General features: G+C 52.6%; 3 protein-coding genes across 4 annotated transcripts; all 3 read right to left on the minus strand.

The window, feature by feature from the left end:
* Positions 1–378: 378 nt before the first annotated feature.
* Positions 379–7,725, minus strand: RGL2 (ral guanine nucleotide dissociation stimulator like 2). The gene is made up of 18 exons (XM_063097145.1): positions 7,636–7,725; positions 7,210–7,409; positions 5,804–5,887; positions 5,369–5,547; positions 5,188–5,238; positions 4,801–5,098; positions 4,280–4,531; positions 4,096–4,199; positions 3,903–3,987; positions 3,757–3,825; positions 3,485–3,559; positions 2,883–2,915; positions 2,639–2,760; positions 2,450–2,545; positions 2,262–2,373; positions 1,863–2,153; positions 1,324–1,438; positions 379–1,195 (listed from the first exon to the last, which is right to left on the minus strand). The coding sequence occupies exons 2-18, from the start codon at positions 7,366–7,368 to the stop codon at positions 984–986; spliced, it is 2,337 nt and encodes a 778-aa protein (XP_062953215.1). The 5' UTR covers positions 7,369–7,409; positions 7,636–7,725; the 3' UTR covers positions 379–983.
* Positions 7,726–9,379: 1,654 nt separating this feature from the next.
* Positions 9,380–19,471, minus strand: TAPBP (TAP binding protein). Of its 2 annotated transcripts, none has more exons than XM_063097385.1 (8): positions 19,348–19,471; positions 19,020–19,190; positions 18,527–18,787; positions 12,295–12,459; positions 11,338–11,679; positions 11,169–11,258; positions 11,000–11,037; positions 9,380–9,510 (listed from the first exon to the last, which is right to left on the minus strand). In XM_063097385.1, the coding sequence occupies exons 1-8, from the start codon at positions 19,382–19,384 to the stop codon at positions 9,499–9,501; spliced, it is 1,116 nt and encodes a 371-aa protein (XP_062953455.1). In that variant the 5' UTR covers positions 19,385–19,471; the 3' UTR covers positions 9,380–9,498. The 2 variants fall into 2 exon arrangements, with proteins under 2 accessions (XP_062953455.1, XP_062953454.1); XM_063097384.1 differs by having other exon boundaries at positions 12,061–12,459.
* A 210-nt stretch (positions 19,472–19,681) lies between these two features.
* ZBTB22 (zinc finger and BTB domain containing 22) lies at positions 19,682–23,029 on the minus strand. Its single transcript, XM_063097383.1, has 2 exons — positions 22,945–23,029; positions 19,682–22,282 (listed from the first exon to the last, which is right to left on the minus strand). The coding sequence occupies exon 2, from the start codon at positions 22,210–22,212 to the stop codon at positions 20,320–20,322; it is 1,893 nt and encodes a 630-aa protein (XP_062953453.1). The 5' UTR covers positions 22,213–22,282; positions 22,945–23,029; the 3' UTR covers positions 19,682–20,319.
* Between the last annotated feature and the right edge of the window lie 438 nt (positions 23,030–23,467).

Raw genomic sequence — 23,467 nt, forward strand, 5'->3', positions numbered from 1 at the left:
AGACCCCAAGGATGAAGTGTGGTTATCCTCCTTACTATGAATACTTGTTATCCTCCAAAGAGCCCTAACATCTCTTTCAGTTCTTTTTAGCTTCTGTCTTCTAGGATTTGTTTGAATTTGCTTAAACTGATTTAAAATCCCAACATGTAATGCTGTATGATATTGTAAGTCTTCAAAGTTTTTATGTTGTCCACAAAGTTGTTTTTTCATTTCTTTGCTCTAAACTTGTTTCTTACAAATTTGTAGCCAGGGGAGTTCTTCATAGTGATCACTGTAATTTGGTGGCTACTTCGTGACATGGTCTGTGACAGCTGAGGAGAAAAATGTTAAGAGGAAATAAAGGTACCAGGGGCAGAGAGGAAAAAACCATTCTGAGGAAATAATTTTCCTTGTATTCAGCTCTTCATGAAGGTAGAAAACATTGTGCCCCTTCCTGTTCCATGGTTTCTGCATTTAGTCAACTCCTCACCCCCAAACCCAGCAGCCAATTCATATGCACTATAAGGACAGGGGAGTAGAATTCAGGTAGTGTTTTGGTTTATTGTCTTAGTGTTGTCACAGTGACAGGAACCCCCAGAGTGGGAAAAGGAACTCCTACTAGAACCTACTCCTTGCCATCCTCCTCTGCCCTGGAGCTCAGAGCCTCTAGGCCTCTCCCTCTGCCCCCTTTCTAGGCCTTTCTTTGGCTCTTCACATGCTAAGATGTGGCCAGGAATCAGAAACTGATGCCTTTTTCCAGCACTGGCTGTGCTGCATTCATGGGAGGTGGGATGCTGTACACAGTATCCAACTTAGTGACGAGATTACCAGTTCTCACAGGGCTGGATTTCTTAGCAGTCTGGTAAACCAGTGGCACTTCACTGCCCCAGGGTGGCTGGCCACCTGAGTTTCTGTCCCAGTGTGAAATAACTGCCATCATTCAGGATGGCTACCCACATCTGGTACGAACACCATGACTTCTGCAAGCCAACAAGGCTTCCTTCTCAGAACAGTGCCCGTGCAATCTTCCTCCCTGTGGCCTTAATCCTGGGAAAGGAGCCCCCTCCTCCCTCACTTGGGGGAGTTCCTGAAGCAGAGGGGCCACTGGCAAGGCCCAACGTAGCAGTAGAGAGCCTTCGCCGCTGCCGGAGGAGGAAATCGTGTGAAGCTCCATCCATAGCATAGAAGACATTAGCCGAGGGTGGGATGGTCAGCTCTGTAGGTTCAGAGAGTGAGTGTCAAGCACAAACACAGTTGTTCCCCCACAACCGCCCAGATGCAGAAGCACTCCATTGATGGCCAACACTCTCCTCCCGAGTCTGCCTCTCCCTTATCGCCTCTGACCTCGCTCCCCTGGTAGCAGCTGTACCAGCTCATACTCCGAAACCACTGCAGAATCACGATTGTTTTTCTTCAGGACACGACTGATGACACTTGGAGCCTTGTCCTGGCTTGTCACCTGCAGGATAGGAGACCAAAAAGAGCAATCAATCAGCCATGATGACCTCTCCTTCCCATCCTTTTAACTTCAGCCACTGACCCAACCAGAAAAGGTTATCTGTGTCCAACGCTTTAAAATGAACAGGGACACCCAATATGGTGGCTCCCTGTACCCCATAAGTTAACCCACACAATGTCCAGTGAAATACAGCTGCTTCCCTGTGGGGAAACTGCTGTTGGTTCTGAAAATCTAATATGGCCACCAAAAGTTCAAGGTGCAGCAGCTAATGCAAAGTAGTCATGAAAATAAAACATATCTGCCAAGCCAAAGGTCAGAAGTAAAACTAGAATCAACTCCATTTGGCTGGCCAAACCTAAGACAATATTTATAGTCCAGCAAGGTGCCACCCTTCACCTCCACCCCCACCCCAAGGCTCCCTCACCAAGATGCTCTTGTACACACTGCCGTCTTCTCCCAGCTCCATTTGGACTCGGATGATTTGACAATCAGAGGCCCCTGGCCCAGATTCCCCTCCCCCACATCCAATCCCCCTAGAGGCCCCTTCTGTATCCCCACTCAGTGGGGAGCCACAGGAGGCTGAGCGGCGGTGACCTCGAGAAGGCCTAGGGGAGGAGGTTGGTGGGGAGAGGTGGCTGGGGTCAGCCGGACTGTGCAGGGATGAACTGCTTTCCAGAGCCGAGTCCAGAGATGAGACAGATGGCCACTTCATGTGCTAGGGACAAACAACATGGGGGACTGGCATGAAGGTAGGGAGGTTAAGGAAGAAACATTCACAGAGTCAGGGTCAGTGTTGAGGTCAGAAGTCAGGTGCAGAGCTCACCTGGGCCAGCCGGGTCAGCAGAGGAGCAGGGGTTCCAGGTACCTCATCTCCCCCCACACTTGGCCGGTCCCAGGACACAAGGGGGGTGGGGCCCCCAACAGAGCCCAGAACTCTAGAGTGGCAGGAGATTGGGAGGGTCAGAGAGTGGCAAGTCCCCAAGAAACACCCCCAACTGCCCAGTCTCTTACTCTGTCCACTGCGAGATGACCAGCGTTGGACGAAGCACCCGCGGAGCAGGAGGATCACTGGTACCATGTGGCTCCACCTCACAGGACACACGGTGACTGGAAAGGGAGGGGATGGGCCGAGATCAGGATGTGACAACAATCCCATAGTTAGCCAGAGCCCTGGCATCCCAGCCTCACCCAGCAAGTCACCTCTGGGCCTCTGTCAGTGGCCGGAGCCCCTGTAGCCACTGCTGGATATCAGGGTCAGGTCGGAGGTCATAGCCACGACATTCATTCTGGAGCCGCCGCAACTCAGAAAGGACAGCAAACTCCTGGGAAGGAGCCCTCAAACTGCAGGTGCCAAAACTCAGGGATCCCCAACCTTCCTCCTCCTTCTCCCCTTCCTGGTACTTGGATAGGGACATCAAGCATCCATCCCAAGCATTCCTCTCACCTTTCTCCGCTTGTCAAAATTGATGTATCCATTCTGCAAGGATAATGGGGATGAGTGAAAGTCCTACCCTGTCTTCCAGGCCACAGAGAGAAAATATCCCCTCTCTCAAACACACACATCCACATCCAACTCACAAACACTTCACTCCAGCCTCTCTGACCCCTCCAGCCCACCCCCCCCACCTCTACATGTCCTAAGCACTCCACCCTTTAAATCGAATATCTCAGGTAGAAAATCTCTCTACTTTACAGATGAGAAAATTGGGGCTCAGAGAAGATAAGGAACTTGCCCAAGTTCTCAGTATTTGTTTATTTAACAAACTCTACATATGTGCTTCCTCAGGCATGTTCTAAGCATTTGGCAAATCTGAATTCATTTAACCCTCAGATTGAGTAGATACTACCACTGGTTTCCCATTTACAGATCACTAAGATACAAAGCAACACATCATGGTAACAGAAGCAGAACCCGGTGGTTTGGCTCCAGAGTCCCACTCTCAGCTGCTTACGCCTTACAGCCCCCTTTTGGAGGGAGGTCTATCTGACCTTGAGGCCCACTTATTACATCATCATAAAGCACGCATTCACGTACACACCACTGACCTCCAGCTCATCCTTGGAGGCTGCATCCAGCATCACCAGGTCCTTCAGGAAGGTGCCAAGGTATGGGACCACACCCTGAGGTCAGGGATCAGGGTCAGATGCTGCTGCCACTGATCTGAGGGCCCTCCATTCCTCCACACTATTCTCCCCATTGCCTCAGAAGACAAATTTCATTCTCCTCACCCTGGTGTGCCTCCCCTTGCTATCCCTCAGACTGCTCCCCCCACACCCACTCCTTATTCCTTCACAACCATCCGCCACTAGTCACTCACCCCACCCCGGGAGCCAGACCTCGGGGCCTTCTTGGAGTGCGGCTCCAGAGGGGGCTGTAGCTTCACCTCCTGGTGGTGACAAAACAAGGAGATATGGAGGAATAGGAAGCAGAGATGGTTGCGAATGCCAGAAAACAGGGCCTTACCTGCAAGAGTAGCTCCCGGCTCTGGGAATAATTATCCTCCTCGGAGAAAATCTGGCAGAGGCTAGAAAAGACTCTGAGGGTATCCCTGGGGGAGGGAAAACAGTGGCTGTGAGGATAGGCCTGGTTTGGCCACCCCCTCTTCCCAGCCTTCTGAGGGACCCCCACCCCACATCTGATGCCTCATCTTCCCCACCTGGCTGCTTCCCCCCAGGATGCCCGAAGCCTGTGGATGGGGCTAGACTGCAGAGCCGATACAACAGCATAAACTGAAGAGAAGTTTCGGAGCAGTCGGCACTCCTATGGGAGTCAAAGAGAGAAGCCAAGGCTGTGGGACCCCTCTCCACACCATGGTCCCCAATAGGGCAACCATCTCTTACCTCTGCCACACGGATCCACTTCTCCAGGAGCCGGGCCCTCTGGGGTGGACGAAGTGGCCGTATGGTCACCTCCCCAGGCCCCTCTCCAGTTGAAGTGGCTCCCAGGACAGAGCTAACCACTGTCCCTGCCACCTTGTTGAACTGTGTTATAGTAGCTCGGACAGATGGGCAGAGGTGGGAATGTCCTGGCCGGTCTCTGTGACCCCACAGGGCCCCCAGGCACTGAGAGGGGACCAAATTGAGAAACAGCTCCTGCAGGGTGGAGGTCAGAGGTTAAAGTTCATAGTCAAGTGAGGTCAGCCTTCCACTATCAGGGATCTGAGGATCTCAAGTGGCCAAGGAAACAGAAGGACACAGGGTTTGAAGGATAACCACCAAGGGGAAAAGGGGAAAGGTCAAAATGGTAGGTGGAGAAGGCTAGGAATTGGATCAGGAAGGGTTGGAAACAAGGAAAGGCTCTAGAATCAAGGAGAGGTTAGTAAGGGGTCAGGGGGCACTGAGGTCAGAGGTCAGGGTCTCACCGCATCTAGCAGGGTCAGCTGTTCGGCCAAGTGGTCAGCGAGGAACACCAGTACATCCGTGGGGTCAGCAGGGGTATCGCCAGGGAGGGCCAGGGGCTTAGGAAGGTCAGGGGCCTGGGAGTCGACCCGGGACCGGAGGTTGCGGATGAGGTCAGCGCTGTCCCCCCCAACACCCTCCCCTGCTGCATACCCTGTCCGAAGCAAGAAGCTCTCAAGACGGTCAAGCTGACCCTTGACCTCAGAGCCAAAATCCTTGGGGTGAGAGGCCAGCCAGGTTGACAGTACAAAGATGGCTACACTGGGAGAAGAGGAATCAGCCAAGGGTCAGAAATCAGGCTGCAGCTTTGGCAGAGAGGACTATAAAGTTAAGAATCAGGGATCACTCACCCTGTTGTCCTCTCTAGTTCATCAGCAGGATGAGATTCAAGGGCTTCCAGCCTGGGGAGGAGAAGAGAATTTGTCTGTCCATTTTTCCCAAACTCCCAGTGGCTTAAACTATTTTGGTGGGATGTTCAGGCTTTAGGAAGTCCAGACACCTCCATGACCCTTGGTCCCTTATGACCCTGACCTGTCAACCACAAGCCCAAGCAGGGCAGGTGTGGAGGTGAAAGCCTGGTGAGTGGCCAGGAAGGCTGATGTGAAGGTCACATCAGCCCCTGATGTCCGGGTGTCCAGCAGGTGTCTAACCAGCGCCTCCAGAGTGCCAGCTCGGAGTTGTCGGGTGGAACGTGGGGGAGGAGTGGGAGCCTGGAAGATATAGAGGGCCAGTCACTGACCTTTTCTCCAACTCTGTTTCTAGATCTCTGGGGACAATCCCAGACCTTGGAGATATTTCAGGCTGATTTTGTTGAGATCCAGAGAGGGCAAAAGACTTGGCCTAAGTCACACAGCAGAATCCAGGACTCTAGACCTCCAACCTAGCACTCTGGCCAGAAAGTCAGCCAAAGGAACAGAAACTGGGAGCTAATGGGTCAGAGGTGATAAGCCAAAGTCAACATCTCACCAAGGGATCAAGAGGCCGATACTGGCGGCTTGTGACAGTAAAGGTGGCACCATCCTCTTCCTCATCCCAGACTGACACAGGGGCCTAGAGGAGCAAGGAAGAAGTCAGAGTTCCACACCACCTCCCACCATTGCCCTCAGCCCTCACATACCCCAGGCTCTGCTCCTCCCTCTACCTACACCCCTCACCTGTAGTGGTGGGGGATAGTACCAGCGAGTGCGAGGGGTGGGGGGGGCTGGTGACCCCAGGTCTCCCCCACTGGGGCCCAGACAGCCCCCCGCCAGCCGCCTCAGGGCCCAGTGGAGTCTAGGGGGTTGCAGTGGTGGGGGTGGTGGAGTGCAGGAACTCTGATCCTGGAGACCCCCGAAGCCCCTTGCCCCCAGAGCTGAACCCCAGCACAGCAGAGAAGTAGGGTGCAAAGGGCAGGAGAGGGAAGCGAGAGAGGTGGAAAGCCAGAGGCAGCAACCTGAGGCTGAAACCTGTCAGAGGCACAGGCACAAGCCCCGCCCTCCCCCACCAAGGACGGGGGGGAAAAACCCAAAGAATCAGTCCTTCCCTCAGGCCCCCTTTCCTCTTGGTCCCCTGGGTGGGGCCTCCACTATCTCAGCCCTGGGGACCCCCCTGAAGGTGGCGGCTCCAATCCCAGTACAGGAAGGAAAAGGAGAAGTGGAGATGATGGGGGGGAGGAGGGTAGACTCAGAGAGTCACGAGGCCCTAGCCCCTCCCCCTATCAATCCCGAAAAACCAGCCCTGCCAGTCACCCTGCCCTCACCCAGTGTCTGGACCCAGGAGTCCAGGGCCTCCAGGCCCCAAATCCAACTTCTGGCCCCTCCTGAGGCCCCAAATCCTGCTACTGATCACCACCATTAGTCCCCAAGGAAAGCAAGTGACCACCCTCTTCCCAGCGTAGGATCGGCCCTCCAGGTCCCAGAATCTTGGCTTCCCAGCCTCTAACCAGTACCGGGGCGGGGAGGTGGGGGAGGGACGAGGGACGAGGGAGGGACCACGAAATCTGAGGGTTCCCTCCCCAATCCCAGAGTCAGAGGAGCTGGTTACTGTGGAAACAAACCCCTCCCCGCCAAACAAAAACAAGGAGGGAGACAGGGACCAAGACACAACTGCCCAGAGAAGCAGGCACACTCAGGCAGGCCTAGGCAGAGAGGGCCGGAGACCCGCAGGAACAGCGAGACATTCCGGGCAAAAAACAGGGCAGGTTCTGCCGGCAGGTCCTAAGTCTCTGTGTGAGTACACAGAGAACCACAGAGACGCTAGGGCAGATACCCAGCGAGAGGCGCGGAAATAACTGAGGCAGGGCGGAAGAGATGTAGAGACCCAGAGACACCGAAAGAAAGGTGGAGAGTCTCCGAAATGTCTACGCCCCCTACCTCCCACCACCCGCGTCTCACCTCTTCTTCTTCCTCCTCCTCCTCTTCCTCCTGACCCCCGCCCACGACCCGGCCACCTGGGTCCCCACCCTGTTCCGGGTCTCGGCTTCGGAAGCTGCTCAGCACGACTCCCCCGGGGGGGCTCGTGTCCAAAAGCAGCCGCAGGGGCCGCGGGAGCATGGCCGAGTGAAGGAATCAGCGGGGTCGGGCCATGGGGTCGCCTGGGGAGAGACGGGGTGGGGGCGGGGGTGGAGAGTCAGGCGAGCGCGAGGGAGCAGGACAGGGAAGGGACGCGGGTGGGTGTCTAGGTAACCGGATGGGAGTCCTGCAGGAAGGGTGGGGGGGCGGTCAACTCAGGGGTGGAATATGGGGGCCCTTGGTGCATTCGGGGTATAAGGGGTCACGAGTACCGGAACGGACAGGGTCACAGGGTGCTCTAGCTCTGACCTGCTCAGGAAGGGTGGGGGCAGCGCGGGTCCCGGACCGCTGTTCCTGTCCGTCTCCGGCCCCCGACCGAGTCGCCGGACCAAGTCCCCTCCTCGGCTTTTCCGCACCCCCCTGTACCCCACCCCCCGCCGGCTCCCGGGTCCTCCCGCCCTTTCCGCTCCCCCCCGCGTCCGCCTGCTCCGAGAGCAGGAGCCAAAAGGGGAAGGAAGTGAGGACAGGAGCCAGGGCCGTGGACTACGGAAGCGCTGGACGCCCAGGGGCCGGGACCCAGTAGCCTGGGTCCCCAGCTCCTCTGTCCTCCGCCCCACCCCCGACTCGCGGACTCTGGAGCCCAAGTCGCCTCGTACTGCACTGGGATAAAGATTCCAGACCCCGGGGGAGGGTAGGAGCAGAATTTGACATTCCCCTCCCCAACAAAAACAAGGCTAAAACTTCCCGCGGGAAGCGTTTTAGGCGTAGGACACCGTCACTCCACCTCCGGGGCTCCACTCTGCACGTCAACCCACGAGTGTAGCGGGCGGAAATCCACTTCGGGTTTTCCGAGGAGCCCTCGGTTCCCGCCTTCTACTAAGGGGCGGGGCAGGAAGTCACCACAACCGCTTCCAGATCGGAGCTCCGGGGTTTCCGGCGGCTGGGGCGGCTGTTTGCTGCCGGTCGCCTAGCCCCGGGAGAGCACGCTGCTGCCCGAACTTGTCTCGACGGGGGGTTAGATGTCTCCGAGGCGTCTGGGAGATCGGGGTAATTGGAAGGGACCAGTGGTGACTGGAAGATTCATTGTGCTTGAAAAAGGGGTAGAATGAGAGACCCGGTTGGAAGCACAGGAACACAACTTTATTCCCACACGATTAGACCCGCTCCCCCATCGGCCTGGCCGACCTTCGGCCCCTCGGAGGTCCCTAAGCTGCGCCGCTGCTTCCTTCGTCCAACATCCAGCAGCTACTTGATGAGCGCCCTCCAATGGGCGCGAGGCAAACGTACACGGTGGACAGCCAGACTCGTTCCTGCCCTCGAGGAGCCCACAGTCCGGGAGGGAAACAGGCATTTAACGACTCGCAGTTACTTAAATAAAACTGTGGTGAACCGCACAAGAGGGACACGCGGCGGTCTAAGGAGAATGACGAGGGTGACCTGGTCTGTAGTCCAGGAGAGGGAACAGAGCGCTGGGACCCGGAGGCGAGCAGGCGTTTGGTTCATTGGAGAAAAGGAATTAGCTGTCGTGATGAGCATTGAGAGGAGGGCTGGGAGCACCAGGGAGGACTGGGGAGGTAGGCAGTGGCTCCAGCACGGGGTACACATAGGTCCGGAAAGAAGAATGAATTTGGCCCTAGAGCACCGGTTCTCCAAGTGTGGTCTCTGTCCCAGCGGTCCCAGAGACTATTTCAGGGAGTGTGTGAGATTAAGACTATTTTCATAAGAATATCAAGATGTTATTTGTCTTTTTCATTATCATTCTCTAAGGGTGTACAGTGGAGTTTTCCAGAATTAACATTATTTGTATTGACACCATAGCTCTCACAATGAATGGAACGTGTGCTTATGTGTTCTTGTGTTTTGAATTTTTCTCAATTTTAAGTTCTAGTACAATAAATATCAATAATTATAACCCACATAAGCAAAAGCTCTTTAGGGTCCTTGATAATTTTTAAGAGGTCCTGAGACCAAAACATTTGAGAACCACCACCCTACATCTCTAAGGAAGTGAATGCCATAAGATTTATGTTTTGTAAGAAAGCCATTCTGGCCACTCAGTAGAGGGAAATTGGAGGGAATAGTAGCACATGGTGGGGTACGGTTTGGGGGAGGAGGTACCACAGTAGCTTGGGCCAGAGATGATAGTGGCTTCCACAGTGATGCTGAGTGCCCTCACTGGGCTTTCTGAAAGAGAAGTAAGAAGAAGGTGAGGAATTCAGGATTTTGGAAGGCAGTGTGACCTGCTAACAGTCAGTCCAGAGACATATGAACCATCAAGGGCACAGAGGATGGGAGAAGGATGGGGCTAACATTTTCTGTGTTTTCTGGCTGCCAGACACTGTACTGAGTTCTTTATCTCCTGTACCTTCTAAAAGACATGCACTATCTTCTTTTTTTTTTTTTTTTTTTTTAAAAGATGACCGGTAAGGGGATCTTAACCCTTGACTTGGTGTTGTCAGCACCACGCTCAGCCAGTGAGCGAACCGGCCATCCGTATATGGGATCCGAACCCGGGGCCTTGGCGCTATCAGCACCGCACTCTACCGAGTGAGCCACGGGCCGGCCCTGCACTATCTTCTTTAATACTCCTCACAGTCCTCTAAGGTTCTGCTGTCCAATATGGTAGCCACCACCCACATGTGGCTATTGAGCATTTGAAATGTGGCTAGTGTGAACTGAGATGTTAACGGTTTAAAAATAAACACCTGCTTTCGAAGACTTAGGATGGAAAAAAGACTATAATTTCATATATTGTTTACATGTTGAAATAATATTTTGGATATATTAAAGTGTACTGTTAGGGCCGGCCCGTGGCTCACTTCGGAGAGTGTAGTGCTGACAACACCAAGTTAAGGGTTAAGATCCCCTTACTGGGGCTAGCCCATGGCTCACTCAGGAGAGTGTGGTGCTGATAACACTAAGGCCACAGGTTTGGATCCCATGATAGGGATGGCCGGTTAGCACACTGGGTGAGCGTGGTGCTGACAACACCAAGTCAAGGGTTAAGATCCCCTTACCAGTCATCTTTAAAAAAAAAAAAAAATCCCCTTACCAGTCGTCGTGTACTATTAAATTAATTTACCTGTTTCTTTTTACTTTTTTTTTTAAGATGACTGGTAAGGGGATCTTAACCCTTGACTTGGTGTTGTCAGCACCACACTCTCCCAAATGAGCTAACCGGCCATCCCTATATAGGGATCTGAACCTGTGGCCTTGGTATTATCAGCACCACACTCTCCCGAGTAAGCCATGGTCTGGCTGCCCCCCCCCTTTTTTTTGGCAACTGGCCAGTACAGGGATTGAACCCGGGTCCTTGGTGTAATCAGCATCATGCTCTAACCAACTAAGCTAACCAGCCAGCCCTTCTTTTTACTTTTTAAATGTGACTACTAGATTATTTGTTTACATTTGTGGCTTGCATTATATTTCTATTGGACAGTGTTGCCTGAATCATTTTTAAAAATTCCTACACCCAAGGAAACAGATGTAGATTAAGTAGTATGTTCAGGGGCACCTACAGTTAGGATGTAACAGCAGGACTTAACCCAGGTCTGTGTGAATTCCACTTCCAAGTCCAGGGTATGCCCACTATACCAGCAGCCTCCCTCCATGGGTGATGAGTTGGGGAGAGGGGATAAGATGAGAAGGGAAAGATAAGGTACAGAGGTGTTACCTTCTCCTTTGAATCCTTGCGAATGGACAGGTAGGCAACTGTGGAAGAAGATGGAAAAGGGATGGGATATGGGCGTGGTAGAGGGGGAAGGCAGAGGGATGGGTGTCAGGTTTTTGGGAATAGGCAGAGGATGTCCCCAGTCAGGGGTTAGGGTGGGGCTCACACTCACCGACCCAGCCCAGCACCTTGATGAATCCGAGGAGGAGAAAGGCGGACAGGAAAAGGCCTATGCCGTCCTCCAGGGAGGGCCCGGAGAAGCCTGGCAGGCAGAGGGGCAAGAGTGAGCTGCTTGTTTTCCCAGATGTGGGCCTGGGTTCCACTGTGCTCCCAGCTCTTACCTGCCACCTCCAGGGTGACCTCGGCGCTGCGACCAGAGGCTGGCAGGCTGGGGTGGTAGACATGACACACATAGCGTGCCCCATGCTGCTCGGCGGTGACCGGGGGCAGCCGCAGGTGCCCGGAGAGACTGACAGAGCCATCTGAATGGTGGCGCAGGGTGGAAAGCCACCTCTGCCCCCCGGCGTTCTGAGAGCCACCCTGTAGGCCACCCCGGAGCTCCCACTGCACCTCCAGGCCCTCAGAAGGGTAGAAGTGGGAAACAAGGCAGAGTAATTCCGGGGGTTCCTCCCCTGGGACAGCCCATACAAGGGGTGCTGGCATCAGGGACACTTTGGGGGGCTCTGTGGAAATAGCAGAAAATGAACCTGGGGAAATCAATCCACACCATCCTCCCTCAGAGACCTTCAGTTTGCCCTCTGGCTTCACCAAAACTGAAAGGGTTCTGGGTTTCTTCTTCCTGGATAGGGAACCCACTATTTCCCCATTGATGCTTCACAGTAATCCCCATGCCAAAGCCCTCCAGATTCTCAGGGACCTCCTTTCAACCTTCCCCCAGATTTGGGAACCTTCATCCCAAAGCCCCTGAGTTTCCCAGGGACCCCCATCTATGTCCATTCACTCACCCAGGCATCCTCTTTTCTAGCATACCTTCCCCTATCATGGTGTCCCCATAATCTTAGTGTCCACCCTGTGCCTGTGGGGACCTCTGTCCCCCCACTTACTGTGCACAGCAAGCTCCAGGGTGACTTGTCCTTGTAGGTATGGCAGGTGTACAGTGGCAAGATAGGTGCCCTCTTGAAAGGGCTGCACTGCAGGCAGCCAGAAGGTCCCATTCCCGGTCCATGGACCCCACGGCTCATCATCATCCCAAGCAGCAAATGCCACTGCCCCCTCTTGGGCTGCCGGCATCTGCCTACTCAGACCAGGAGTTGCAGCCAGGAGCAGATGTCCCTTACCCAGATGCTGGCGTCGCCACTCCAGCCCAAAGGGAGGGGGGCCTGGGGCCAGAGATGAGGTGGCCTCAGGGGTTGTGGGCATGTAGGCGAAACTCAAGTCCAGCATAGCATCTTGTCCCAGTCGGATTCGAGGGGCAGGGGTGTGGGTGAGGACAGTCAACACCACTGGGGAAGATAGGGGGAAGAGGGAGTGGGAGAGGCACGAAGGAGAGAAAGAAGGAGAAAAAATAGGGAGAGAAATGGAATTATAGGGAGGACTGAACTCCGATTTATCCACCCCTCAGAGCACACCTCCTTTTCTGATGCTCACCATCTCCCAGCCCTCCCTGCAAATCCCCTTTGCTCTGGGACTGGGTGGAACCTGTTGTGGCTGAGAATAAGCAGAGAGGTCTAGGGGTGAATAGAAGCAGTGAAGGTATATGACCTTTGAAGCCTGCTCTGAACACACAGCCCACTCAGGCTCTGAGGACAGCAGGATCTGAGGGTACTTCTGACACAATCTGAACCAGTCCAGTCTCCAAGAATCACCCTTGAAGAGCCAGGCCTTTCTTGGTTACTGGTGAAGACAGCGACTGATGACTGTCAATCCTATGGTGCTGTCCAGAGTATTTACTGGGAGGTTTTGGCTCTAGCCTAGACCTGAGCACAGACCTCTATGTTCTACTGAAGCAGCATAGTGCAGTGGTTAAGTGCTTTGAGCTTGGCTGCCCTGGCACAAATCCTAACTCCACAGCTTATTTATATGGCCTTGGGCCACTTCCTTCACTTTTCCATGGCTCACCTTCCTAATCTTTAAAATAGGGATGAAGGGCTAGCCAGTTAGCTCAGTCAGTTACAGTGTGGTGTTATAACAACAAGATCAAAGGTTCTGATCCCCATATTGGGCATCCGCCAAAAAACAAATAAATGAAAGCACTTAATACGTCTTGCTTCCCAAATCTATTCAGTTTCTGATTTGGGGTAACAAGAAACCTATCTATGAAAGGTGCTTAGAACCATGTTTGGAAACCAGTAAATCTACTAAAGTGTTTGCTATGATTACACCTAACCGTCTGCCAGACAAACTTAACATGCCCCAACTCCATGACATTTCTGCAACATTCCCCCATCCTGCTCCAAAGTCCATCTCCTCTGTCTTTGACAATTGGTCACCACCAGCCCCTCAGACGCTAAAGGCAAATACTTGGACTCAGACTCCTTCTTCTCATTCATTTATTCGACAAATATTTATTGAGCACCTAGGATGTTCAAGATGTAGTGTAGAGGATAAAGTAGTGAACAAGACAGAGAGTCCCTGTCCTCAAATTGCCTACAGTCTAGTGAGGAAAAGCAAATTGCCAAAAATAATGTGCTACATACTATCCCTACCAGGTCCTAATAGATCTCACATTTGTTTTCAACTGAGGTCCTCATCAACGTACATTTGGACAATTACAACTGCCTCCTCTCTGGTCTCCCTATCCTCAGTCTCTCTCTCCTTTAATTCCTCCTTCACACTGTAGCCAAACAATGTGACTACTAGTCTGATCAGGTCACTTGCCTATTTAAAAATCCCAGCTACCTAGGAAGTCAGCAGCTAAAGGTACAGGCTAGAGCTAGATGGCCTGGGTTCAATTTTTAGTGCTCAAGGTCAAGGGTTCAGATCCCTGTACCAGCCAGCAACAAAAAATTTAAAAAATTTTTTTTCTAGTCCTGTTTCTTTTTCTTTTTTTTGGCAGCTGGCCAGTCCAGGGATCCAAACCCTTGACCTTGACCTTAGTGTTATCAACACCACACTCTAAACAAGAATCCCCTTCTTGTACCTGGTAGAAATTTTTTTTTTTTTTTTTTTTTTAAAGATGACTGGTAAGGGGATCTTAACCCTTGACTTGGTGTTGTCAGCGCCATGCTCTCCACGTGAGCTAACCGGTCATCCCTATATAGAGATCCGAACCCGTGGCCTTGGTGTTATCAGCACCACACTCTCCCGAGTGAGCCACAGGCTGGCCCCGCCCGGTAGAAATTTTTTTTTTGCACACGCACCGGCCATCCCCACAGAAGACCCAAACCCGCGGCTTCGGTGCTACCAGTGCCACACTCTCCCAAGTGAGCCACGGGGCCAACCCTGGCCCCCACCTAGTAGAAATTCTAATCATTGGGTATCTCTTTGCTTTGGTCATGAGGTTCCTTCAGTTTATAATGTCTTTCCCATTTTCTTCAAAACCTGTAAATGTCCTTCAAGGTCAGTTCCTCTGCTACTTCTTCCCAGAGATGTCTGGGTCCACCAGGTAGAAGGAATCTTTTTTGCCTCTTGTAATTACGTTTTTTGCTTTGTCTTTTGGTGGCTGGCCAGTACAGGGATTGAACGCTGGACCTTGTTATTATCAGCACCACACTCTTTAAGTTATTTTTAATCCTAGCATCTGAGGCCTATAAGGTTAAACTTTTTTCAATTTCATGGGATTGTTTTAGCTCAGTAGAATTAAAAAAAAGTATGTAATTTCCCTTAGTTTATCAAAATCCAGAAACATACTTTTGAATTTTTGAAAAAGATCAACAGAATTAATAAACAAAACTTAAAAGTGTTTTAAGGGTTTTACAGTTTAACCCTTACACTAACAGTAATCTTTAATAAGGTTTATTAGAAGCAATTTTAGACCTGCATCCCATAAACTGTAGTTTGTAAGAATACAAATGTAAATATAACAGGGCCAGAAGAGTAAGGAAAAGTTCTACCTGTTTTGTAGCTTATATACATATGTTTCTGCTTTTCTGTTAAAAAGGTGAATGGATAACAACTAATTATAAAGTATCACTGGAAAAAAAAATTAAATCTAAATCTAATCAAGTTTCTAGATCTAACAATAAGTTTATAGGAAATACGGAGGAAAGAGGAATGAGGTAAATGACACCTTAAGGAAACAATTGGCCAAATACAGAATGTGGGAAATTCTACAGGACAGATAACCAGGTTTCTCCAACAAATTAATAACATTTTTTTTAAAAGGGAAGGGATGGCAATTATAGAATAAAAGAGACCCAGTTGGTTAGAGCACATTGTTATAACACCAAGGTCAAGGGTTTGGGTTCCCATACTGGCCAGCTGCCAAATTAAAAAGAGACACCTAAGACACAAAACAACTGTTATGAACTAAATGTTGTGTCCCCAAAATTCATATGTTGAAGCCCTAATCCCCAAGGTGACTGTATTTAGAGATAGGGACTATGAGAAGGTGATAAAAGGTAAATGAGGTCATAAGGATGGGGCCCTGATCCAAAAGGACTGGTGTCCTATAAGAAGTAGAAAAGACACCAGAGCTTTTTCTTTCTGTCATGTGAGGACACAGCAAAAAGGTCTTGCTCTGCATACCAAGGGGAGAGCCCTCATCAGACACCAACCCTGCTGGCACCTTGATCTTGGATGTCTAGCCTACAGAACTGTGAGAAAATAAATTTCTGTTAAGCCACCCAATCTATGGAATTTTGTTATGGCAGCCTAAGCGGACTAGTATAACAACCAAATACAACATATGAACCTGTTTTGGACTGTGATTTGAGCAAATCAACTGTAAAAGGACATCACTGAGACAATCAGGAAATTTTTAATATGGGCTAGGAATTAGATAATATTAAGGAATTATTATTTGTTTTGTTAGGTGTGATAATGGTATTGTGATTATGTTTTTTCTTAAATCCTCATTTAATAGAGATGCTTACTAAGTAATTATGAGTAAAATAATATGATGCCTAGGATATACTTTAAAATACTTCAGAAAAAAATAAAAAAAGAAGATAGAGGGAGGATAGGTGAAATAATCTGGTAAAATGTAATAACTACACAAGTGGGTAACAGGTATGGGGGGCTCATTATACAATTCTCTCTACTTTTGCATATCTTTGAAATTTTCCATAACAGTATTATAAAAGAATGGTGAGAATTAAATGTGGAGTAACATTTACATAGCAAATGTATTTCACAGGGCCTAGATTCCAAGACCCTGTAATTTCAGGTATGGCCTAACTTTTTAAAGTTACACATAGAAATGTTAAGCTTGCAAAAGACAGGAAACTTTCCCCAGGCTAAAGTCTCTCTTGTAGATAAAGAATTGTAACACAGCAAAATTGCTGGTTCAAAGGGCAAATGTCCTTGGTTAACCTACTGATTGATATGTTGAGAAAGTTGCTTGGTTGTTATGTAAATATACTGAGGAAATTGCTGTAGGAAAAGAAAGTGTTTGCTAAGAATGAGCTTTTGTTGGTGGATCCACTTTTTACAAATTAATGAGTGTTGCCATGACAATTATCTTACTGTTCTTTTTGTAGCCACCTATGTTCCTTTTCTGTAACTTTCTGCCCTGGAAAATAAATACTGGGAGAAGACCCAGTCCGGTGTTATTTTTCCAAGGAGGACTGCCTCTCTCTTGAGGGTTACTGGAAAATTAACCCCTTTGGGGCTTCTCACTGCTCAAAAGAAATGGGCTGTGAGTAATCCTTTGCGTCTCCATCACCCTGGGGGAGAGGTAACATTAAATACTATACACACAAAGTATGTTAAGAAAGTATATTTGCCAACAAACATTTAAAAATATTTCATGAGAGGGCTGGACAGTTGCTCAGTTGGTTTGAGCTCGGTGCTATAACACAAAGATCAAGGGTTCAGATCCCTGTATTGGCCAGTCTCCAAAAAAAAAAAAAAAAAAAATCTTACATCACAACAACAATAGCTTTCATTTTCTTAAATCCTAATTAAGCAGCAATGCTTGAAAAGGAAGATAGAGCACAGCAACTTGTTATTACCCCCAGTGGTCTGTGAGATGCTGACATTCTTCCCACCTGGGCCCTCCCAGTGCTTCCTATCTGCACTTCCTTCACCGGCACAAGTCACTTTCTACTTTACATTAGGATTATCCATGACAAATCTACTGAGAACCTCCTTGACAGCAGAATCTACATCTGATCACCTCTGTGACCCTTAATATGCCCAGGGCCACCCCAGAGATTCTGATTTACTTGGCCAGGAGAGGTACCCAGGTTTCACTATATTTAGAAACTTCCAACAGGATTCTTATTTGTGGTCTGGACTGAGAACTTCTGAGCCCTAACTTATTTTTGGTGCTAATAAGTATTTGTCGAATCAGTGAATAAATTAACAGTGTCTCCCTTGATAGACAGAACAATGGAAAGACAGCTGGGAATGAGTATCCACATTTTAAGAATTGGAAAAACAGACAGAGGGAAAAGGACATTCTCACCGCTATCTTATTGAAGCCAGCCCCCCTAAGAAATATTCCTACCCACTGCAGAGAGCTACTGTTCCCACAATGAGTAGTTTTCCTCCGCCCCTGGCCGGGGTGGGAGCTGGAGACTAAGAATGCAGGTGTAGGAAGTGGCGAGGATTTCAGGTCCTGTGAGTGATTCTCTCATTGAGGAGAGTGTCAGGGAGGAAGTACGGGGGAAGGGAGGATGAAGGGGCTCGGGTGGGGTTGACCTATCCCTCAGGCTGTGTTGTTCACGTAAAATCGTACGAGACTGAGAGAACCCGAGGATGTTACCGATATCTTACCCGGCCTCTGCTGCGAGAAGGGAGAGCTTCTAGATATCCGGGTCAGATCTTCCCTCTTCTCATATTATCCGCCCACTCCCTCCCCAAGCCCTGGGCCTCACGCCGCTTAGCACCATGCAATAAGCAGTCTTTGCAGTGGAAACCATCGGGTCTCTTCCGCCCACTGAGACTCAGCGCATCCCCACGCGCCTTAAGGAACCGGTTGTCAGGGAAGGTGAACACGCTTGAGTGCAAGAGCCTTTGCTTTGCTGATTGCCGCAGCGCCGGGTGTGGGCTCGAAGGCTGGTTTTTTAAATAGGGTGAACCTCAAAGGTGGGCGTGCCTAGCAAGATGGGATCTGGGAGCAAGAGAGAGAAAACTTCCCACTTCTGAACTCCACCCAACCCTATCACCTTACAAGTTTCTCAAGGTCTGGTGTGAGGAAACCCCTCCTATCCAAAGCTCCGCCCTTCCGAATACCAATGAAGCCCCGCCCCCAACCCGCAGGTGGGGTTTTTTGTCTTTTTTTTTGTTGTTTTTTTTACTGGGTGAGGGCTAAGAGTGGTAACTCTTGCCGAACCACCTCGCTTTACAAAAAAGGAAACAGAACCCCGATTGGGGAAATGACTCGCTCAGGTCCATACAGCGAGTCACAGGCCGATCTGGACCCGTAGAATTTACTATCCAACTCCACCTCCCCTCCCCAGCTACCTGTTGCCATGGTGATGAGAACAGGCTCCTGTTGAGGCTCCGGCTGTGGTCGCAAGAGGCTGGAGAGGCTGAAGACCGAGCTGGACATACTGACCATCAGCCAAGCCCCGTCCAGGGCCCGAGGGCAGCTCTGCTCCGGGGTCAGGCCGCTGGCCCAATTCGCTGAGGCAGGAAGCGGGAAGAAGCGACTCATCTCGCAGTGTGGCGCGGGGGCGCCCCGGGGGTACCGCCTGAGGGCAGCCTGGAGAGCGCCGGCAGGGTCTGTGAGCGCGGAATGGAAGCTACAGCTGTAGAGTCGCGACCAGGAAAGGGGCTGGAGGGGCAGCGTTCGGGGAACTCCAAACGCACAGACTACCCCGTAATGAGAGGTTTGGAGGTAATCCAGACTCATTTTACATAAAGGGAAACTGAGGCCAGAAGTCACTGCGCGATCAGAAAAGGAGAAGGTTTCGGTGGAGGCGACAGAGGTGGGGGCGAGTCCCGGAAGACTCACCGTGCAGGCTGAGGTAGAGCTTAGGGTCGAGGTCCGGCCGGGACGGCGGTCCTTCTGGTCCCTGGCGCAGCAGCAGTGCAGCGGGTCTCTTGGCCAGTCCGCCCCCGCCCGCATCCTCCACGAACCAGCACTCGATCACCGTGGGTCCTGCCGAGGCGGCGGTCACCAGGCCTGGGGTAGAGGGGCGCGAGTGAGAAGGCAGCCCGGGTGTTGCGGAACCCGCCCCCCACCCTGTTGTCGGGCGCGGGGTAGAGCCACCTCCCTCCGCTTCCCCGCCCCCCCTCTACGCGCCACTGTTCCCGGGCAAGGAGCCGCGGTGTTCGCTCACCCAAGGCCACAACGAGGAGCAGGGACAGGGGCTTCATGGCGCCGCGATCTCCTTAGCCCAGAAGCCTCCTCTTCCCCCTTTCACTTTCACTTTCCTCCAAACGCCAGCAGGAGGGGCGGAGGAAATCCCCGCACTGGTTAGGTGAGGACGCCTGGGAGGCGGGTGCGTCTGCCACGGACCAGGCGGGGATCCGAGAACATCCTCTCCAATTCTCGTCAAGGTACTTCAGCCCTGCGGCGCCCTCCTGGACCACCCAGCAGCGCCAAGCTCGAGCCTTCTCCAAATTTCCCTTATCCTCCCCCTCCATCATCCGCTTCCCCGAGAACCTTCAATCCCGCTTTCCCCCACCTGTGCCGGGTCCCCAGCAAACACATAAGGGTTGTAGGGAAGCCAAGTGAAATGACCAATAAATATTTTAATCACTATTTTTTTAAAAAAATAAAAACCTCGTATTCCTACGACTTACTCCCTCCTGGTCTCTATCCACTCCCCCACGAGAACAGAGTTAGGGATCCCCAGGAGGGGGGGAAAGATAGGATAGAAATAAGGGGTTCATCCTTCGGGAGGGGGTAGGTTCTGGGACAAAGGTGGGACTCAAAGGTCTGGTCCCCACAACAACACAAACACAGACTTCAGGCACAGACTACAACCACCTGACCCCTTGACCCTGTGACTCCAGGATGCTCAAAACTTCCCCTCTCCCTCCCCCCATCATGCGCGCCCTACTCTGTGAAGCTGGGGCTTCGATGGACCCATCGGTGGGGAAGGAAGGGACATCTAGGGAGGAAGGAGCTGAGGGGTGGAATGGGCTGGCCATGGTGCAACTGGGTTCCCCCTCCAGAATATGTACAAGTCCATAGAGATAAAGGAAGACAGTAAGTAGGGTGAGAGATCACCCAGGGGCCACAGCACCCCTGGACTGTGCTCCCTATTCCCTCTTTCCCGAAAGCTACTCCCAAGTAGCCTGCCCCTTCAGTTTGCTCCCCCGCCCCCATTGAAGCCCATCTCCACCTTGTGGACGCTGGGTGGGGACCAAACACTTCTGCTGGACTGGGGCGTGGCCCCACTTGCCTCATCGCCACTGCCCCCGCCCGCTCCGGAGGACTCCCTCTTGGGCTGCAAGGCTGGACCCGTGGGCGCCCCGGGTCCGGCCCCGCCCAGGCGGTGCCGGCGCTCACAGTGTCCCCGGTGGCGCATGAAGCTGTCTCGCCACATGAACTTCTTGGCGCAGACGCCGCACTCGTAGGGCTTCAGACCTGTGTGCGTCTTCATGTGCTCAGTCAAATGGTGCTTCATCTTGAACTTTTTGTTGCACACAGGGCAGTCAAAGGGCCGCAGGTTGAGGTGCATGTTCACGTGCCGGTCCCGCATGCTCTTGTGGGAGAAGGCCTTCCCGCAGTGGCACAGAAAGATCTTATTCCCGTCCCCGCTGCTGGTCCCTCCAGGGGCCCCGCCAGCGCCACCTGGCACACCCAGGCCCCCCACCGATGTGCCCCCTGGGGTCACCGCCCCGTGGTGTTCGGCTTGATTCCCTGGTGGCTGGCCGGGAGCCTGTGAGGCGGAGGATGAAGATGATGGGAAGACCAGGATCTGGTTGCCCTGCATGTCCAAAGGAAGGAGGGGTCTCGGAGGGTGGGAGGGGGTATAGGAGGAGGGGATGGGCCCCCCTGAGTCATCAAGCCCTGCGCCGGGACCCCCACCCTCATAGGGGCCAAAGTCATTGGAGGACTCACAGAAGTTGACCTGCTCCTCCCCCTTGTCGGTAGGCTCAGTCAGGGTGCGGACATCGCTTATGCTGAGGGTAGCTTCAGGCCCTCCCCCTGCTGGAACCCCAGAACCACCTCCCAGCTCTTCATCTTCATCATCCTCACAGGTCAACACCAGGTCTTCCTCCTCCTCTTCCTCCTCCAGCTCTGGGTCTTGGGGAACCAGGGGTGCTGGTGCTGGGCAGTTTCCACCCCGCTTCACATACACCCAGTGTTTCTGTGGCATGATGCTGTGGGGTGCGTAGGTGGGCCGCCGGAGCCCAGCCCCAGGGACGACTGCCCCCCTCCCATCCCCACCATCATCACACAGCTCATCTGCCTCCAGCAGCAGCTTCCCAGATGTAGCCCCCCCACTGCCAACCACAGGGGCTGGGAATACAGGGCCGCCTCCTCGCCGCTCTCCACTGCCCACTGCAGAAGCTGCAAATGTCTCTTGAGAGGAAGATGAGAAATCAGTGGACTCTCGGGGGCTGAAGTAGTTGCTGCTGCTGGGAGACTGATTCTCACTGGCGTGGCTGGAGGCATGGGAACGCATGGAGCCCATGGTGGCGGGGGCAACGGTGGCCCCACTCCCTGATGGAACCCCAGCACCAGGGACAGTGACAGAGGTGGCTGCAGCAGTAGTGATGGTGGTCGTGGCCAAGGCCCGGCCTTCTCGGAGGAGTTCAGTGCACTTGTCCACAATGTGCCACATTTGGAGCACAGACCCCACTGTGAGGAAGTTGACAATATCAGCAGCGGCCATGCTGAGGCGTCCTGTGTAAGCAGAAGCCAGGACAGTCTCGAAAGCGCCTGGGTCCATGACGCTGGGTAGCGAGATAGAGGTCATACCCTTGAGTAGGACCTGGTCATGGAAGTAAGGGGAGGAGGCAGCCAGGACAGCCCGATGAGCCCGGAACTCCCTGCCCTGCACTCGGATGGACACATCACAGAGCTGGCCCTGCAGCCGCTGCTGATTGAGGGATTCCAAGAGGGCACTGGTCACCTCAGGGAAAGACACGTGTACCACTGCAGCTGCTGGCAGGGGTAGTGGGGGTGGAGCCAGTGATAGAGGCAGGGGGAGTGCTGCCCCACTGGGAGACAGAGGAGATGGCTCCATGTTGTGGAGGGAGGGGATACCCCCCCCAGCCACAGGAACAAAGGAAGGAGAAGGGCGGCCGGGGGGGTCTCTGGGAAGAAAAAGAGAGAAGAATGATAACGTCTCACAACATAGCCCTTCCTTTAGAATTTAAAAATATGTTCACAACTCTCATCTGAGTAATTCCCCACAATAACACTGTGAGGTAGGTATTCCTCTAAACCCCATTTGACAGATGAGGAAACTGAGGCTCAGAAAGATTAAGAGATTATTCAGGGTCATGCAGTCAGTAAGTGGCAGCGCCAGCAACCACAGGTGTCCTGACTCTAAATCATGTGCCTTTTCCTTGGAAGTTAGGGAAATAAGGTACTCTTAGGGAATGGGGTGTCTTCCCTCAAAATTACACCCAATTTTCCATTTGCCTGAGAGCTTGACTTTCCAAAATCCACCTTTTTCGTGTTCTGTACAAACACCAAAAGGGGGACAGGTCTTCTTCTCTACTGAAAACCACCCCTTACTCCATCTCCCCTTAGGCTATGGCCCCCCGCCCCTCACCGATCACGCCCCCTTTAGCCCCCAGCTTATCTCTAGCTCCACCCATTTCAAGTCTCGCTCCTTGCTCCGCCCCCTCGGTCCCTTAGGCCACGCCCCTTGTCTGCCCCCCCGACCACCCCCCCCGCTCCTCCCCGAGAGCTACCTCGGCCTCCTCTCCCACCCGGAAGGCGCCCCCCAACCCCGCGCGTCCCCGCTTACCGGGCCGCGCGCCCCCGGGCCCCCCCCGCCCCTCACTCGGCGGCCAGAGCTGCAGCCTGGGCCCCTCCCGCCGCCATCTTGCGCCGACTCCCTCCGCCCTCCGCCTCCGCTCCGCCTCCCGCTCCTCCGACTTTAAAGGGGCAGGCGGGCACCCCGCCCGTGCCGCTGGGCAATACTCGGCCGACTCGGCCACTTCTCCTTTAAATTACCATTGTCTCATTCTACCTTAAAGGTACTAGCTCCCCTACTCCGCTGGAGACTCAGGACTTGGTTCGGCCGAAGCATTTATTCCCCTTTAATTCTATAAGCCTACTTTTTCCCATTGGCGATAGGTCCTGGCCATCGTTCCCCAGGCTCCGCCTCCGAGCTGTGGCCATTAGCTGGTTTGCGGGACCAAATCGCCCTCTTCCCAGCTTTTGACAGTGCCTCTGAAGTCCCGCCCCCTTCCCCTGGGCCTGGATTGGCCAAGTAACCTTAAATCTGCCCCTGATTGGCCTTTTTGCTCCTACCGCTCGAAGTGAGA

The sequence above is a fragment of the Cynocephalus volans genome, chromosome 5 (assembly GCF_027409185.1).
Source record: "Cynocephalus volans isolate mCynVol1 chromosome 5, mCynVol1.pri, whole genome shotgun sequence".
Taxonomy (NCBI): Eukaryota; Metazoa; Chordata; class Mammalia; order Dermoptera; family Cynocephalidae; genus Cynocephalus; species Cynocephalus volans.

Excerpts from the sequence above, each read along its gene's own strand:
- RGL2 (XM_063097145.1), bottom strand. The coding sequence starts at position 7,368 with ATGCTCCCGCGGCCCCTGCGGCTGCTTTTGGACACGAGCCCCCCCGGG. Across the intron at positions 5,548-5,803 it reads ATCGGCCTCTTGATCCCTTG|GCTCCCACTCCTCCCCCACG; the intron begins GTGAGATGTTGA and ends TATATCTTCCAG. Across the intron at positions 4,200-4,279 it reads AGTGGATCCGTGTGGCAGAG|GAGTGCCGACTGCTCCGAAA; the intron begins GTAAGAGATGGT and ends TGACTCCCATAG.
- TAPBP (XM_063097384.1), bottom strand. The coding sequence starts at position 19,384 with ATGAAGCCCCTGTCCCTGCTCCTCGTTGTGGCCTTGG. Across the intron at positions 12,460-18,526 it reads TCTCATCACCATGGCAACAG|TGGTGTTGACTGTCCTCACC; the intron begins GTAGCTGGGGAG and ends TATCTTCCCCAG. Across the intron at positions 11,259-11,337 it reads GGTCACCCTGGAGGTGGCAG|GCTTCTCCGGGCCCTCCCTG; the intron begins GTAAGAGCTGGG and ends TCTGCCTGCCAG.
- ZBTB22 (XM_063097383.1), bottom strand. The coding sequence starts at position 22,212 with ATGGAGCCATCTCCTCTGTCTCCCAGTGGGGCAGCACTCCCCCTGCCT.